The sequence below is a fragment of the Physeter macrocephalus genome, chromosome 19 (assembly GCF_002837175.3).
Source record: "Physeter macrocephalus isolate SW-GA chromosome 19, ASM283717v5, whole genome shotgun sequence".
In the NCBI taxonomy this organism is placed as follows: domain Eukaryota; kingdom Metazoa; phylum Chordata; class Mammalia; order Artiodactyla; family Physeteridae; genus Physeter; species Physeter macrocephalus.
In genome coordinates, this window is record NC_041232.1 from 30,728,325 (window position 1) to 30,744,458 (window position 16,134).

The 16,134-nt window shown below is 41.9% G+C and overlaps 1 protein-coding gene across 1 annotated transcript in view; it reads left to right on the forward strand.

Moving 5' to 3' along the window:
* Positions 1–16,134, forward strand: part of EPB41L3 (erythrocyte membrane protein band 4.1 like 3) — a 145,541-nt gene that overhangs the window by 55,344 nt on the left and 74,063 nt on the right. The window contains exon 3 of the mRNA XM_055080499.1: positions 1,064–1,261. Within this exon, the coding sequence (XP_054936474.1) occupies positions 1,064–1,261 (198 nt within the window). The remainder of the gene's footprint in view (positions 1–1,063; positions 1,262–16,134) is intronic.

The following is a 16,134-nucleotide window of genomic DNA, read 5'->3' on the forward strand; positions in this document are numbered from 1 at the left end:
CATGGCCGCTGAGCCTGCGCGTCCGGAGCCTGTGCTCCGCCACGGGAGAGGCCACAACAGTGAGAGGCCCGCGTACCGCAAAAAAAAAAAAAAAAAAAAAAACTTCAACAGTTGTAAAATTACGGAGAAGATTAATACTTGAAGCTATGTAGGCCTTACAATTTATAAGATAGCTGGTATGTTTATGGGACAGTTATGGGTCATGGAATAAAGAAGGATCCAGTGAATGAAAGAAGCAGAATACATTAGGTTAAATCTTAGATGCTTTATTTGTTTTTAAGGCTTACACTACCCAGTGCCTTTTTTTTTTCCAGTTGAAGTATAATTGATTTACAATGCTTTGTTAGTTTCAGGTGTACAGAAAAGTGATTCACTTATACATATATATACATATTCCTTTTCCGATTCTTTTCCATTATAGGTTACTATAGATAATATAGTTCCCTGTGCTATACAGTAGGTCCTTGTTTATCTGTTTTTGTGTTAGTTTCAGGTGTACAGCAAAGTGATTCAGTATTGTATATAAATTCTTTTTCATATTGTTTTTCATTATAGGTTATTACAGAATACTGAATATAGTTCCCTGTGCTATACAGTAGGTCCTTGTTTATCTGTTTTATATACAGTAGTGTATATTCGTTAATCCCAAATTCCTAATCTATCCTTCTACCACCCTTTCCCCTCCAGTAACCATAAGTCTTCTCACTGTGTCTGTGAAAGCCGATGCCTTTTTAAAAAGTCAGGAGCCCATTTTTGTACCCTCCTTTGCTTAGTGGAATCTTGATGGCATTTGCTAAGAACTTAGCACTTCTAATGTAAATCCTTGAGTCAAACTGAAATAAGGCCCTATGGGTACATTTAAACTGCAGAAGTTATTTAAGTGTAACTGTTAGCATTATAAGTATTTGTATATGTATATCCATTCCTAATATCCTAATTCAGACATCCCTCATCCTTTAGGAAATAGGAAAGCTTTTTTCTAAAGTGTTCTGTTATTGCCTGAGCAATGCAATATTTATTTCCTGTCTTGCAATGAAAACTGTCCATTGTTTGCTCTTCACAGGTCACTGACAAGGACCAGGAGTTTGCCGCCGGACCTGCCAAACAGCCCGAATATCAGCAATTTGAAGACGATAAACTTTCTCAGAAATCATCTAGCAGCAGACTATCTCGATCTCCATTAAAGATTGTCAAAAAGCCTAAAAGCATGCAGTGCAAAGTGATACTTCTGGATGGATCAGAATATACCTGCGATGTAGAGGTAAATGTATATTTTAAAACTTTTTTTTGTCCCAGATATTGAGAGCTAGGAAATATTGCTATAAAGCATACAAGATGCCTCTTTGTTTTTCCAGAACTCTGGAAAATTACTCAGACCCAGTTCCTAAACACAAAATTATTTCTGAAGTCTCTCAAAGAGGATCAAATTACTGAAAATACTTATAAGGTCCCCAAAATGTTACAATCAAGAGAAAAATGTGGTCTTTAAAAAAAAAAAAAAAAAAAGAAGGAGAAGAAATCTCAAATACTTTCCATGGTAGGAAAAACATTTTGGAGGCCTTAAAAATCAAGTGTTCTTTAATATCCTGGCTATGAGCTAACATTGAAATGAATTTTACCTTTTCTGTTTGCATAACTTACAGCCAAGTTGTTAATTGGTAGAAACTTGTAGATTTCTGTATACAGGAGCGGTAGGATGATTTGAACTGTGAATGTCCTTTTCTTGCTTGGAGAATGGGTAGTTTTTAAAATGCACGTGGTGTTGGGCATTGCAGCTCGAGTGTGAAGGGGTGTGCTCCTCTGTGTTTTTTGGTAAAGAAAACAAAAATTCTTCTGAGAGAAGGGGCAGGTGAATGACTTTTGTCAGAGATGTTTGGCCAGACCAAGTTAACAAGTGAGAGCGACACAGGCTGTTGAGAGTGGCGGCGATGGATGGTTGTTGAGCTCCCGCGTATCACGGGGACACAGGCAGGGCGTGAACTCTGGCTGGAGAGTCAGGTCTGCCCCGTCCACCACGTACCGCGTCTTTTCCCCCAAGCTGGGAGGGAGCAGCTTGCTCTTTTTGCAAGTTGATTCCATTTCAGATTGAATATTTTCATTCAGAGAGCTACTCTCCCACCTCCAGCCCCTTGCCCTTGGTCCTACATGGGCACCGCACATCCCTCTGTGCCAGCCCCGCCCACCACATGCCTCCACTGGTCCCCTCTTCTGCCCGGGGTGCTGAGAATCTGCTGGCTCCGCAGCCAGCGTACATCTGTGTGTGGTCTTGCATTTCTGTTTCTCTTTTCTCAAGACACAGCCAGCAGCAAGCCCACCTGATCCCCCATGGTCCACGTTCATTTGTCTCCTCTTTCTCTGCCTACAGCCCCCGTTTCATTCCTTATAGTTTGCATAATGCACTCATGCACCAGTGCTTTTCTTGGAACAGAAGATTCAAATCCATTTCATGTTGATAACGTCATTTAGGGTGGGGGTGGGTTATCAAATTATTACAGATTGCAGGGATGTAGAAAAAAAGTTTTAGATAAACTCCTAGATCAAAAGAGATTCAGTCTACCATATATTAATTTAGAGAATTTTTGTTATCCTCTAACCTGACAAATATTAGTGGGTTACTAAAGGGAATAAAATATATGTTCTAAGGTTTGCAATGCACAGGTTCGTTTCTTGCATTTCGCTGGCTCTGATTTTGGCTAATTTCTTAGCCCAAAGTGTTCGATTATTGATTTAGATGTTTAGTCTGGAAATGAGAAGATCCGATAATATACTTTTACCTGGGTTTTACTCTGAAGCTTAAAGCACTTCTGTAACCTTTAACGAGGTTGCATTTTTCCAGTGTGGATCTCCCTTCCGGAAAAATTCATCGAAGTCAAGAGGAGCTTTTTTCCTTAACTTGGAGTCAAGTCTTTCTACTGATTGTATTTATGTAATGGGATAAATAGGTTTCCCTGGCAGTCCTCTAGTCACGATTACCAGAGTTTTCTAAAGAACAGTCTAGAAGAAAGTTGATAGTGTTTCCTGTAGGGAGAATAAATGCCTCAGGGCTGACCCCAGTGCACATCATGCTGCTCCTTTTGCTAAATTTATTTTATATCCCGTGCTTCAAATTCATTCCAGCTAATCTGTGTCTTTCAGTACAGCACTTTGGGTTTGTAATTAACTCTGGGTACCATTCAGTGTTACTTTTAATGTCACTGTGAAGATTGTGAGTGGCATGGCAATGTTGGTCAGCTATTTTCTTTTATAATAAGGTAGTTTCATGAATTGGACAGATTCTTAAGAGTAACTTTTTTTCTGGGACACACAAATCCTTGTCAGCAGAATATTCTCAGTGTCACAACAGAAGAAGCTGTGGCCACTACTGACATCCTGACAGCCATGGAGAAGATAGAGAAACATGGAGATGCTAAAGTGAAATGGGTTTGTGTGTCACCGACTAGCTGGATAAGAAAAATGGGTCGTGAATCGGTGACGTGGTTCTCAAGGTGGCAATGAGATGCTAGTTGAAAAAGCAGATTCAAAATGCTGGACTTCCCTGGTGGCACAGTGGTTAAGAATCCGCCTGCCAATGCCGGGGACACGGGTTCGAGCCCTGCTCCAAGAAGATCCCACATGCCGTGGAGCAACTAAGCCCATGCGCCACAACTACTGAGCCTGCGTTCTAGAGCCCACGAGCCACAACTATTGAGCCCGCACGCCACAACTACTGAAGCCCGTGCGCCTAGAGCCCGTGCTCCACAACCAGAGAAGCCACTGCAATGAGAAGCAAGCCTGCACACCGCAACGAAGAGTAGCCCCCACTCGCTGCAACTAGAGAAAAACCCCCACGCAGCAACGAATACCCAACACAGCCAAACAAAACAAAACAAAACAAAAACAAAATGCCTCTGCTTTTAGATACAAACTATGAAAAGTAAAGCTTTGCTGGCGAGGTACACGGGGTCTAGCAGGTAAACAGGTTGAAAAACATTGTCCTATAGAAGGTGTCCTTCAGCCTTTACTCTTCTCAAAACTGAGTTGTTAACTGAATCTTGGATGAAGGCACAGCACACATGCAAAAATAGCTCGACAACTTTTTTAAGTGATAAGGGCTTTAGAAGTAAGGAACAGCCCATGTGTCAGAATCCAGGTTTCTTAAATGGATGGTGTGGACACTAAAGCAAAGTAGCAAGATAACGTTTAGCAGGAGGGGAGGTAAAACTTCTCTCTGTTTTTAAAGATCAAGTGCAAAACAGAAATAGGTTTGGTGGAAGGGCCAGGCAGACTTAGTTAACAGTTCTGGTGAAACTCATCTTTGGCTTTAAGGTGATTACAAACCCAGCAGGAACCAGCAGTGCAGCGTGGCTGTCAAGAATGTTCTCGGAATCACAGGCTGCTTCCGGGGAGTGTAGTGTCTAGTTTGTGGAAGGTAGTGAGTCGTCCCCGTTCCCCTGCTGGGAGGTCCCATTTGTGTAATTCACACGTGATACACATGCTCCAGAGCCACCAGACTGGGGAGTGATTTCAAGGAACTTCTTAAATCTTCTGAACCTCATTTTCCTCACCAGGAAAATAGGGGTGAAATAAGGCATTATTGAGAAGATTAAAGCAGATAACTGATTTACACTGTCTGGGATGTAGCAGATTCTTGATAAGTGGTACCCAACGATAATAGCAGTGAACTCCAACTTAAGCTTATTCAGCAGAGAATTACAGGATGGTGAGTAGTTTGAAACCTTCCCATGCGAAATGATTCGAGAAAGAATGCGTGGAAGATGGAAACAAGATTAGGAGGAGACAGGATACCTACTTCCAGTTACTTGGAAGGGTTGTCATTGAATGTCATAACATTTTTTAACGTATCGGAAGTAAAACTTAGGAAGAAGTTATAGGAAGTCAGATTTTAAATAAGCAGAAAAAGAATGTTTTAAAGTGGTCATTGTCAACCTCGTGATGATGTGTGCTCTGCTGTTGGGAGTCCAGCAGAAAGCACAGGTGCATCTCTGATAACCAGCAGCTCCTGGGTGTAATCTCAGACCCAGTGGCTTCTCGTGCCCCTTCCTGCTCTAAGATCACAGAGAGAAGAGGCACCAAGCTCTGAATGAAGAAGCAGGATGGCCTCCACGACCCCTGCCCCCAACACCTGCGGTTGTGAATTACGAACAGGATGCAGGGGACAATAACAGGCATAACGTTTGTTGCATTGAATAAGGCATCAAAAAAGGCATTTTATTTTAATGAACTCTCTATGCCTAGCTGTTATTCCCCTGTGGCTTATTTTATGCCTTCATTATAGTTCTCTTTTCTTTTGAAAGCACAAGGTAGCATTTCCCCTTGCCCAGCAGTGCTACAGCGATAGAAAGCCAGGACCCTGAAAAGCAAGACACAAGAAGCAGTTGCTTTCTGAGAGCAGTGCCGCCCCGCCGTGTTCTGATGGGAGGACCTTACCGATTGTCCTGGAGTTTTCGAATTTCCCTCTAGCAATAGGCTTAGATCATTGTGGCATTCAGTGTTTTTCCATTTCCTCAGTAATTTTTTTTCAAACTCTTAGTCTTGATTATCTAAAATATAAAAAGATCTTACAGGACTTAACTGGTGGCACAGTGGTTAAGAATCCGCCTGCCAATGCAGGGGACACGGGTTCAAGCCCTGGTCCAGGAAGATACCACATGCCTCGGAGCAACTAAGCCCGTGTGCCACAACCACTGAGCCTGCGCCCTAGAGCCCTCGAGCCACAACTACTGAAGCCTGGAGCTTAGAGCCCATACTCCGCAACAAGAGAAGCCACCACCGCAATGAGAAGCCCGCACACCACAACAAAGAGTAGCCCCTACTCGCCTCAACTTAGAGAAAGCCCACGCACGGCAATGAAGACCCAACGCAGCCAAAAATACATAAAATTAATTAATTAATTAAAAAAAGAAAAAAGATCTTACTATGAGTTAAATACAAGAAAGGGTCTTACAACAAGTAATTTGATATACACGTTTGGGCAATGTTTGCAGGCTACCGGATTGTCACATACGCCAACCTAATCGCTAATACTGCCATTCCCTTCTGGTCATTTTTACTGGACCATTAGAAAATGCAGGCTACTTCCTATGGCCAGTCCCTCATCATTGTTGCTGTTTATTTCCTGAACATGAATTTTAAAAGAAAAAATAAACAAAAGTACCCCCTTCACAGCAGCGGAAGCAGTGCTTATCATGTTTATTTCACATTTATTTCAATCCCATTACTTCTGGGTTCCTGGACTCATCTGAGTCTGATTAGAGTCAGGTGAATTTCCTGATGACCATCCAGTTAGAAATGTTTCATTCTATCTAGTCTGATATGGTTTTAGGAAAATAAGTCAGACAGGATTTGAAATTTGAGTCCATATTTCCTAATATAGGTGTGCTGCTGCATATAGAAACATCTTAAGCCATTTTTGGGTGTAGTTCGGTTTGTTCTCCACAAGAAACCTGACCAGTGGAGGAGGCTTGAGCATAACTGCAAAAGAGACGGAAGGTGGACCAGGTGTTTCTCACAAGGCTCCACCGTCTTCCTCTGTGCGCGGAGACCTGGGCTCTCTCTCTGAGCCCTGCATGTTGCTGATTTAGTAGTGAGCGAGACTCAGTGCTTCTGAGCCCCAGGTAACCCCACGCGGGCCTGGAACTCCAGGGGAAGTGCCAGTGACTCAGCCACGCTGGAGAGACCCTTGCGTCCAGATTGGGGCAAATCTAAAAGCTACTCAAGTGCAGCAGTAACACCTTAAAAGCCTGTCCCACCCCCTCCCTCAGGTTTGGCTGTGTCCAGAGGCCTGCTGGTTGATGGGCTCCATGACGGAGTACCATTCAGATCCTGCCGGAATCGGAGAAACGGTGGCGTTCACTCCAATAAGCACTTCTTGATACCACCCAGAGATGCTTCCAAGGGGCCAGAGAGGAGAAGGGAATTTATTGCACTCCATCCCCTAAATGTGCTTTTGTCACCTTCTGACTACTGGTTAGGAAGGGACTGTTTAAAAAAATCTCTAAATGCTCTGTCTTGCCCGTGATTCAATCAGCGTTTCAAGTCATACTTCTGTTTCACGTATTCCACTAACTGGGATTTGGTTGGAAAAACAAAATCAGTGTCTGAATTTTCCAGCTTGTCTAGGTTACATGATTAAAATGCCTTACGATTCCCTTTAGAAGTTCTTGACTAGAAAGCAAATAGAATTGCCATAATCCAGAAGGTTGAAGAGAGCGCCTGTTGCCTTTTATGGATTATAAGAAATAGTAATTGTAAAAAATTAAAAATAAGAATTTTTATTGTTACTGCAAGTATTGTTCTTTCAACAGCTACGTAAGTCAGAGGTTTTGATTCTGTGTAATTGTATAAATTACGATTTAACCTCTCAGTGGATCTCTGCTCAACTGTTTGTCTTTACTACATCAGACCATTTGCCACGTGCTGTAACCGAGTGGCCCAGTCCTGCAGCAGCAGCTTTCCTGCCTGAAGATCAGTGCCCCCCGGGGACTCCCGACCATGGCAGGGCTTTAACTCGGTTTCCTTGTGTGATGACTCTTTGGTGCAACCATAGGAACAGTTACACACAAGGACAGTTAACAGGCACCTGCTTATTTACCTGACATAGTCAATGTTCAGCCTTCCCAAGGTGTTCAGATATGACCTCGTGAAGGTTTGATTAAGAAAAACAAACCCTTTTACTAAAATTGTTAAAACTTTTCTCCTGGTTTTCATTTTCAAAAAGTAACAGACTGATAATCCCTCATGAGTGCAGGCATGGTCTAGTAAACACCCTACATAGTACGAAGGTTAAAAACAAGTATATTTGTCGAGAAATAAAACTAGTAAAACCCTGGGGCATATCACCATACCGTGGGTTGTGTTTTGGAAGCTGAGAGAATTTGAACCTGAGTGCACACTGGGGTGATTATCAAAGGTAATAATCATCCCTGGGGAGTTCTTTTTGACTTCACTCTCAGTTGTCAAATGGAGTGAAGGCCCGATGGGAGATTTGTTTTCCGGGTGTTAATATTCTGACATGCAGTGCCGAAACCCCAGGTTTGCTTTTTCACTCCGCTGTTCCCTTAACTCTTGACTTTCTCGTTGTATTTTCCAACTACTTTGTGTTGCTGACTTGATGAAATGAACTTCCGTGCTCTGCGTTCAGCCAGAGGGGCTTCACAAGCGAAACGTGCACGCGTAGTTTTACCTGTTCCAGCGTGCAGTGTCCTATTTATCTTTGTCCTTCGTATAACACGGTGGTTGACTTTCACATAGTCGGTATTCATTACCTATTTGGTGAAGAAAGCAATCTTCCAGGTTTAAGAATAATCCAAGTTTTCTAGTTCTCACCATCGTGTGATTAACCTTTGAGGTTTTACTTGATATTTTTATATCTAGTTGACTTGCTTAAAATTCGCCTCCTTCAGCATCTTCCCCCTCTGAGAGTTTTCACATGTGCTCTAGAAAAAAATCTTTTAACTTCCTTTACTCTGTTTGTGGCCTTAGGCGATGATGGATCAGCCACTGACACCTTCCCCTGGGCTCGGCGGAGGAGGGTCCTGCTCTCTTGTGGCTGCTTCTCCAGAAACTTTTGTCCCCTTCGCACACCTGGGTTCAGGCTTAACTTGAGGTCTGGGGAAAGAGCACGTAAAAGACAGAATACCTGTTAGTGTGTGGAAACTTAACAGATTTCTGTATATTAGTTTTGTGTCCGGCAACTTAACCAAATTCACTGATGAGCTTTAGTAGTTCTCTGGTGGCGTCTTTAGGATTTTCTGTTTGTAGCATCATGTCATCTGCACTCAGTGACAGTTTTATTTCTTCTTTTCCAATTTGGATTCCTCTTATTTCTTTTTCTTCTCTCATTGCTGTGGCTAGGACATCCAAAACTATGTTGAATAAAAGTGGCAAGAGTAGGCATCCTTGTTTTGTTCCTGATCTTGGGGGAAAAAGAAGAATACGTGTTACTCCAAGTGCTATTCTTAGGTGCGAAGGACCGAAACCCTACTCCTGAGTTCCTAATCGGTGTCATCCTGCCTGGCACCATTCTGCTTCACATGCCAGGTGCCAGCTCGTGTCCACTCGAACTCAGCCACAGCCCCAGAAGCAAGGGAAGTTCTTGCCTGCTTTAGTCCAAGGCATTTCTCATTCCCCAGCTTGTTGGATGGCAACCAGTCCCTCATATAGCGACCACAGCCTCTCATTCACACAGGGCCAAGCCGGACAGGAGTCTCTGCCACCAGTGAGCTTCTTCAGCCTCCTTCCTAGAACTGGACCTTTATTACAGCTTCCAAAAATCTCTTAAGGTGTTGTCTCCACCAGGCACCTCATTCAAATCTCTGTATTTTCTTGAGGACGTTGATCGGTTTGTACGTGGCAGGCACCGAAATAGTTTTTAACAAGGGAGCTCATCATTCAAGTTTTAATTATGATTTGTCTTAATGAACCTTCTTTTTTCTTGTTTACAACAGTTCCAGTCCCTAGAACTAACATCACACAGTGTGCAAAAGATGCCAAGGAGTTTTACTAATTTTGCAGAGGCTTTGATATAAAGTATTTCTTGAGGGCCTGTTACGTTCCAGGCACTGAAAACCAAGAGAGACAAAGACTTCAAGCTTAGATAGGGCATTGTCTTCCTCATAGGGTCCACAGTCTTAGATCTGGAAGGGACACTGGAGATAGCTTTGTCTCCTACCTCATTTCACTGAGGAAGGAATAGGGCCAGAGCAGTTCATGGTGTGCCAGAGGACACACAGCCCAGAAAGGGCCGAGAAGGGCTAGAACTCACATCTCCTACCCTCTTCTCCAGAACGCTCTTTACTGGGGGCATCAAAACATCCAAAGTCTGTAGCAGCAGACAGAACAAACCGCAATACAGTATTTACTGCCAGCGTGGACTTGTGAGATAGTAGGACACAAAGAGAAATAGAAGGAGAAAGATCTGGTTTTCAAATTATTTAATAATGTATTTAAATATCTACTTTAGTTTTAATTCTGTAAGCACTGGACATCAAATGGACCAGTGTTTCTAAATTTTGTGATGGAACTTTCAAGTTCTACTTTATGTTTTTATATTAGTTATGCATGTAGTTTGGGGGAAAGGAGAAGGAAGTGAGGCCACACTGGGCTTCCTCTTCTGTTCACTTTCTCATCTCCCTTCCTTCTTCCCCCCCTTCACCCCTACATCCTTCTCTCTCCTCCCCTCCCCTCTGCTGGCAGCTGGAAGCAGACACGCTAAAGGGGCTCTCCTTTTAATAAATGGGGCAACTTGGCTCTGGCCTGAAGTGGTGTAATTAGGCCTCCCCCCTGGAAACAAAAGGGCCCTGAGGTTATGGGCAGATCTTATCCAGGAGACAGACTGAGTCAGTGGAAAGGATGTTACCTTCTCAATACTTCTTAAACCTAATTTCGCAAAACGATTTCCACGGCTTTGCTTTTGGCTGTACTATCATGAAATAAGATACTGTGTGAGATACATGCACCCTCATGTTCATAGAAGTGCCGTTTATAACAGCCAAGACATGGAAACAACCTAAGTGTCCATCGACAGATGAATGGATAAAGAAGATGTGGTATTTATATACAAAGGAATACTTACTCATCCATAAAAAGAAATGAAGTGATGCCATTTGCAACAACATGGATGGACCTAGAGATTATCATACTAAGTGAAGTAAGTCAGACGAAGACAAATATCATATAATATCACTTATTTGTGGAATCTAAAAAAAATGATACCAATGAACTTATTTACAAAGCAGAGAGAGAATCACAGACATAGAAAACAAACTTATGGTTACCAAAGGGGAAAGGGGGGAGGGATAAATTAGGAGTTTGGTATTAAAATATACACACTACTATATATAAAATAGATAACCAACAAGGACTTACTGTTTAGCACAGTGAACTATATTCAATATCTTGTAATAACCTATAACGGAAAAGAACCTGGAAAAGAATATATATGTTTATATATATATATGTGGGTGTGTATATATACACGTAACTGAATCACTTTGCTGTACACCAGAAACTAACACAACACTGTAAATCAACTATACTTTAATTAAAAAAAAAAAGATACTCCATGGAGAGTAGACAAACAACAATATTTTGAGTAAGAAGGGGAAAACAGCTGGGGAGGTATGCAGAAGCTCTTCAAAGTGGGGAAGGGAACAGAGTTCCAGGCTCAACTCCCTTCTCTGCCCTAACATAGAATGACTTGAAGCAAGTTGTACAGCTGTTACACCATCCTTCTCAAAGTGGAAAGGCAAGTCTGAACTGGGGCCATAGTCTCCATGCCTTCTGGAGAGAAACAGTTTTCACCAGTGATGTTTTTTTTCTAATTTTCCTGATCAATTGCCAGTTCATTTCATAATTACAGCATTTTCCCCATGAAAGACAGGTTATACTTTTCAAGATAATAGCATCTCCCTTTAGTTAGCATTTAAATAGATGCCTTTCTTTTCACGGACGTAGTCTTGGCTCTACAGGAAGTTTAGGAAGAAGACCACTGGTATCAGCTACAAGATGAGAAAATCTTTTCAAAGTTAGTTAATAACCTGAGAAGATTTCTACATGGTGGATCATCTCTTGAAGTTGCTATTACCTTTTTTATTGTTGTTACCTTCAGTTTCAGAGGTGGGTGTCTTTGACCTTGTCTCAAAATTCCGCCACCTACGAACAGCGCCCATGACCTCTTTGACTACAGAGCTGAAGTCTTGTAGAATCACAGGTTCTTAGGGTCGGAGGAGGGCGTGAACTCTAGTTCAGTCCTGCAAAATATGTACGTGGTGTGTGTGTGTACACACACATTCCAACAAAATACAGAGGTAGTTTCAGGAAGCCTGGAGGACAGTGTGATGTTGAAGGCCCTGTTATAGGGACACGGTGAAATAGTTACAGAGAACCAGCTTGCACACGCACACTGGCATCCACGCACCAGCTGATCTGGTTTAAAAGGGAAGCGCACACAGGCAGCAGTTAGTGTCAGGATTTAACTGCCACCTACGCCTTATGGTCCAGCGTCTGATTGGCACAAAAAAGGAGGTGAATAAGGACTTCTTAGTTTGAAAAATGTTGTAACTTAAAAGGAGATATTCAACTGCGCTCATGAATACCTTTTGTGGTATTCCTATGATCATGTTAATGTCTGCAGCAAAGGAAGAAGGGAAAATCCATCCTAGTGATATTTCAGTCCAGTCTTCTTGCTGTTTGGATATGGCAAATAAATAATAGGAGATGGGGAAGTCAATGAGGAAATAGGGAGAGAGAAAAGCTCTGCTAAAATGTTACCTAGTGAAATTGAAGAGCTTCCTTCCCTGCTTTTTTGTTAGTAAAACATATGCCATGCCTGACATTTATTGGCAATAAACTAATAAATTACTTTGGCCAGTCTGGGCACTTATTTCGAGGCTAATAGTGTATTAGCTTTAAACGCAAGCTTCCTTTGGGGCTATCGATACATGGAAACGGTATTATTAATCATTCTTGCCAAGGTTTTATATTTTCCTTCTATTTACTGATTCTCTCAAGGTTTCTGTATCAGACAGATACGCTCAGAGCATCTATAGTTGCTCCAGTAACCAGAGGGCCATTTAAAAATTCAAAATTAATTTAAAAATTGGATACAGCTGTGTCAAATTTTAACATTCTTAAATAGCTGGGGACTTCTGCTGAGACACTTGTTCTGTCAGTTTCTTTTAAAATTTTTATTGAAATATTGTTGCTTTATAATGTGTTAGTTTCAGGCATACAGCAAAGTGATTCACTTATACATATATTGATATATATGTATATACCTTCTTAGATTCTTTTCCATTATAGATTATTACAAGATATTGAATGTATGTAGTTCGCTGTGCTATACACTAGGTCCTTGCCCTGTCAGTTTTTATGCTGCACTGCTCGAAATACGCTGCACTGCTCGAAATATGTCCATGAAAGACAGAATAGTGGAAATGTTGAACTCTAATTTTAGTTTGAATCCCTTCATCCAGCAGTAGAACCGGCATGTAGTGTTTTAGTAAAAAAGATCACTCACACCCAGGCTTTTACAAATGTGTTTATGAAACTCATAATGTACAGATGTCTTAATAATTAAATATATATCAAGGTATCACGAATCAAAGCAGACCAGAGAGTTGTTGTACAGTAGAATAAGTTTTCTCAGTTGACTCTCTAAAAAAACTGAATTTAAAAAAAAAATTTTTTTTTAATTTATTTCTTTTATTTATTTATTTTTGGCTGTGTTGGGTCTTCGTTGCTGCACGTGGGCTTTCTCTAGTTGCAGCGAGCGGGGGCTACTCTTCATTGAGGTGCGCGGACTTCTCACTGTGGTGGCTTCTCTTGTTGCGGAGCACGGGCTCTAGGCCCACAGGCTTCAGTAGTTGTGTCACGTGGGCTCAGTAGCTGTGGCTTGCGGGCTCTAGAGCACAGGCTCAGTAGTTGTGGCACACGGGCTTAGCTGTTCTGCGGCATGTGGGATCCTCCCGGACCAGGGCTCGAACCCGTGTCTCCTGCATTGGCAGGTGGGTTCTTGACCACTGCACCACCAGGGAAGCCCAAGAATTGAATTTTGAGCCTAAGAATATTAAACTGTGGGAGGCGGTATGTGATAGTAGCACCAGCCTGGGTGGCATCTCGGTTTGCCATTTGTTTGTAAGCTATTCGTCCTCTAAAGTGTTCTGTTTTCTCACCTGTAAACTAGAGTTCACTTGTTGTGAGTGGAAGAGAGAGTGTTTACAGGTTCCAGGAGCCCTACTGGACCTACAGTGACTGGCTAATTTGAAAGGCTCCCTAACCTTATGTAACTTTCACACTATAAAGCATAAGGCAGACCCTTCTGGGCCTTGTCTCTAAGAATATAAATATAAAAGACTCTGTGTAGAGAGTGGTAGGTTTTTAACATAAAAACAGAGTCATGGCTTCATACATTTTAGAGGTTTGCTTTTATCCTTCAATAAGTAAATGGATAAATAAACTGTGTTAGAACCCAGACAATGGAATAGTATTCAGCACTATAAAGAAATGAGCTATGAAGCCATGAAAAGATGTGGAGGAACCTTAAACGCATGTCGCTAAGTGAAAGAAGCCAGTCTGAAAAAGGCTACATACTGTATGATGCCATCTACTCTGGGACATTCTGGAAAAGGCAAAACTATGGAGACAGTAAAAAGATGAGTGGTTGCGAGGGGTTGGGTCGGAGGAGGGAGAGGTGGATTGGTTGAGCACAGAGGATGTTTCAGGCAGTGCAAATTCTCTGTAGGATACTGTCGATGCAATGATGTTATTATACATTTGTCCATGCCCATAGAATGTACAACACCAAGGGTGAACTGTAATGCAGACTAGGAGCTTAGGGTGTGTTATGTGTCAGTGTAAGTTCATTAATGGTAATAAATGGTACCTGGTGGGGGATGTTGATGATGGGGGAGGCTGGGCACATGTATGTATGTGAGCCGGGGGTATGTGGGAAATCGCTGTACCTTCCCCTCAATTTTGCTGCAAACCTAAAACTGCTCTAAAAATGTTAAGTCTTTTCAACAACAACAACAACAAAACCACAGGATCATAGCCTCCACACTGTTTATAGAGATTTCCTCTTATCACCTAATAGTATATTAGACACTGGAAGGTATTTCTTAAATGCAAGAAAGTGAATTCCATCTTGACTCTCCCTTTCTAGGGTTTTTTTTCCCAACCTGGAAAGAATTTTAGCAGTGTTTCCATTATCAGCTAATCATTCATCTGACAGTTTGGGAAATGCTGAATGATCTTAATACGATCAGGAATACGAGCGGGAAGTAACTGTGCTTGTGTTTAAGATTTAACACCCCTTTACCTAGAAGCTTGTTAGGACTAAGACACTGACCTAGAAAACAGGAAATTTGCTTTTCTCACGCTGTCCGGCTTACACCTGCTGAGATCAGACAGAAGATGCAGCTAAGGGTCTGTTGCTGTTGTGTCAGAATCAGTAGGTGTTTAACAAGCCTGGATATGTTCTGAAAATAATTATACACACCCCATTTCTGGCTTTCAGTGCTAGCTTCTTTTCCTGAGCGGACTCCTACTTCATGGGGAGTGGGGAGGCAGTGGTCCTTGGCTTCGGTGATGAACTCCTTGAGGTGCGTAGGAAAGTATTAGAGAAGGGGTCTGACGAGGTCACACAGCTCTTCCTTCACGCTTCAGAAGTCCTTTAATGGTCTTTCTAGTTCCACTAAGCCTTGATTCTTTGTATTTTCCGGTTTCTTTCATAACAACTCTGAGTAGTGTATTCGAAGAGGCTTCTTTACTATTCGGTTTTAAGTGTCTTATAAAGCGCAGGTCATCCTGTATTCGCCCTTGTGTAGCAAGTAGAGAACAGGGGAGTCTGACTCTTACCCTATTAGGAGTTTTGTGATGTGCTGGGTTTTAATAAAATAACTAGGGACACAATAGGAGCCACTCAGAAAAAGGAAAGAGTTGGAAATCTACTCAACTCACTTCCATTTCATGCTGGGACGGATCCTCTGCTGTTGCAGAGAACTTTCTTGCCTGAAGAAATTGGGAGTGGCTGTTTGAGGCACGTTTCTTGGATTCTTCTTTCTTTTTTAGGATCTAGGTTTTGAAATAGGGCTGATGTATAAAAAAGCATGACTCCAGAGCTTTAGCTGTCTGTAAATACTTCCTTACAAGCAAAGATTCCTCAACACTGGTTCATGCTGTTAAAAATGGTAAGCACGTGTCCAATCACTTTTTGGCAGATAGATATTTATTATTAGGATATGTTGGCTGGCTTTCCCTGCAGTGATATTTAAGTCAAGCGGCATTCCCTTATTTATTTATTTTTATATTTCCAGAATAATTCTAATTACACTCAGGATATTTACATAATTCTCTTTAGAATTTGGGCAGATAAGGAGATGTGAAAAGTGCACAGGGAGAATTTGAAGTGTCAGTAGCAGCTGAGGCTGGAAAGGAAGACCAAGGGCCCATGAGGGAGGGTGGGCTCGACTTGCTAACAAGGTTGGGTATTGTTTGTATATGTTGGTTTTCTACTGCTGTGTAACAAATTACCATAAACTTAGACACTTAAAACAGCACGTATTTATCATCTCACATTTTTTGGCTAGTCCTCTGCTCAGCGTCTTATAGAGCAGAAAATCGTGTAGTGCACTG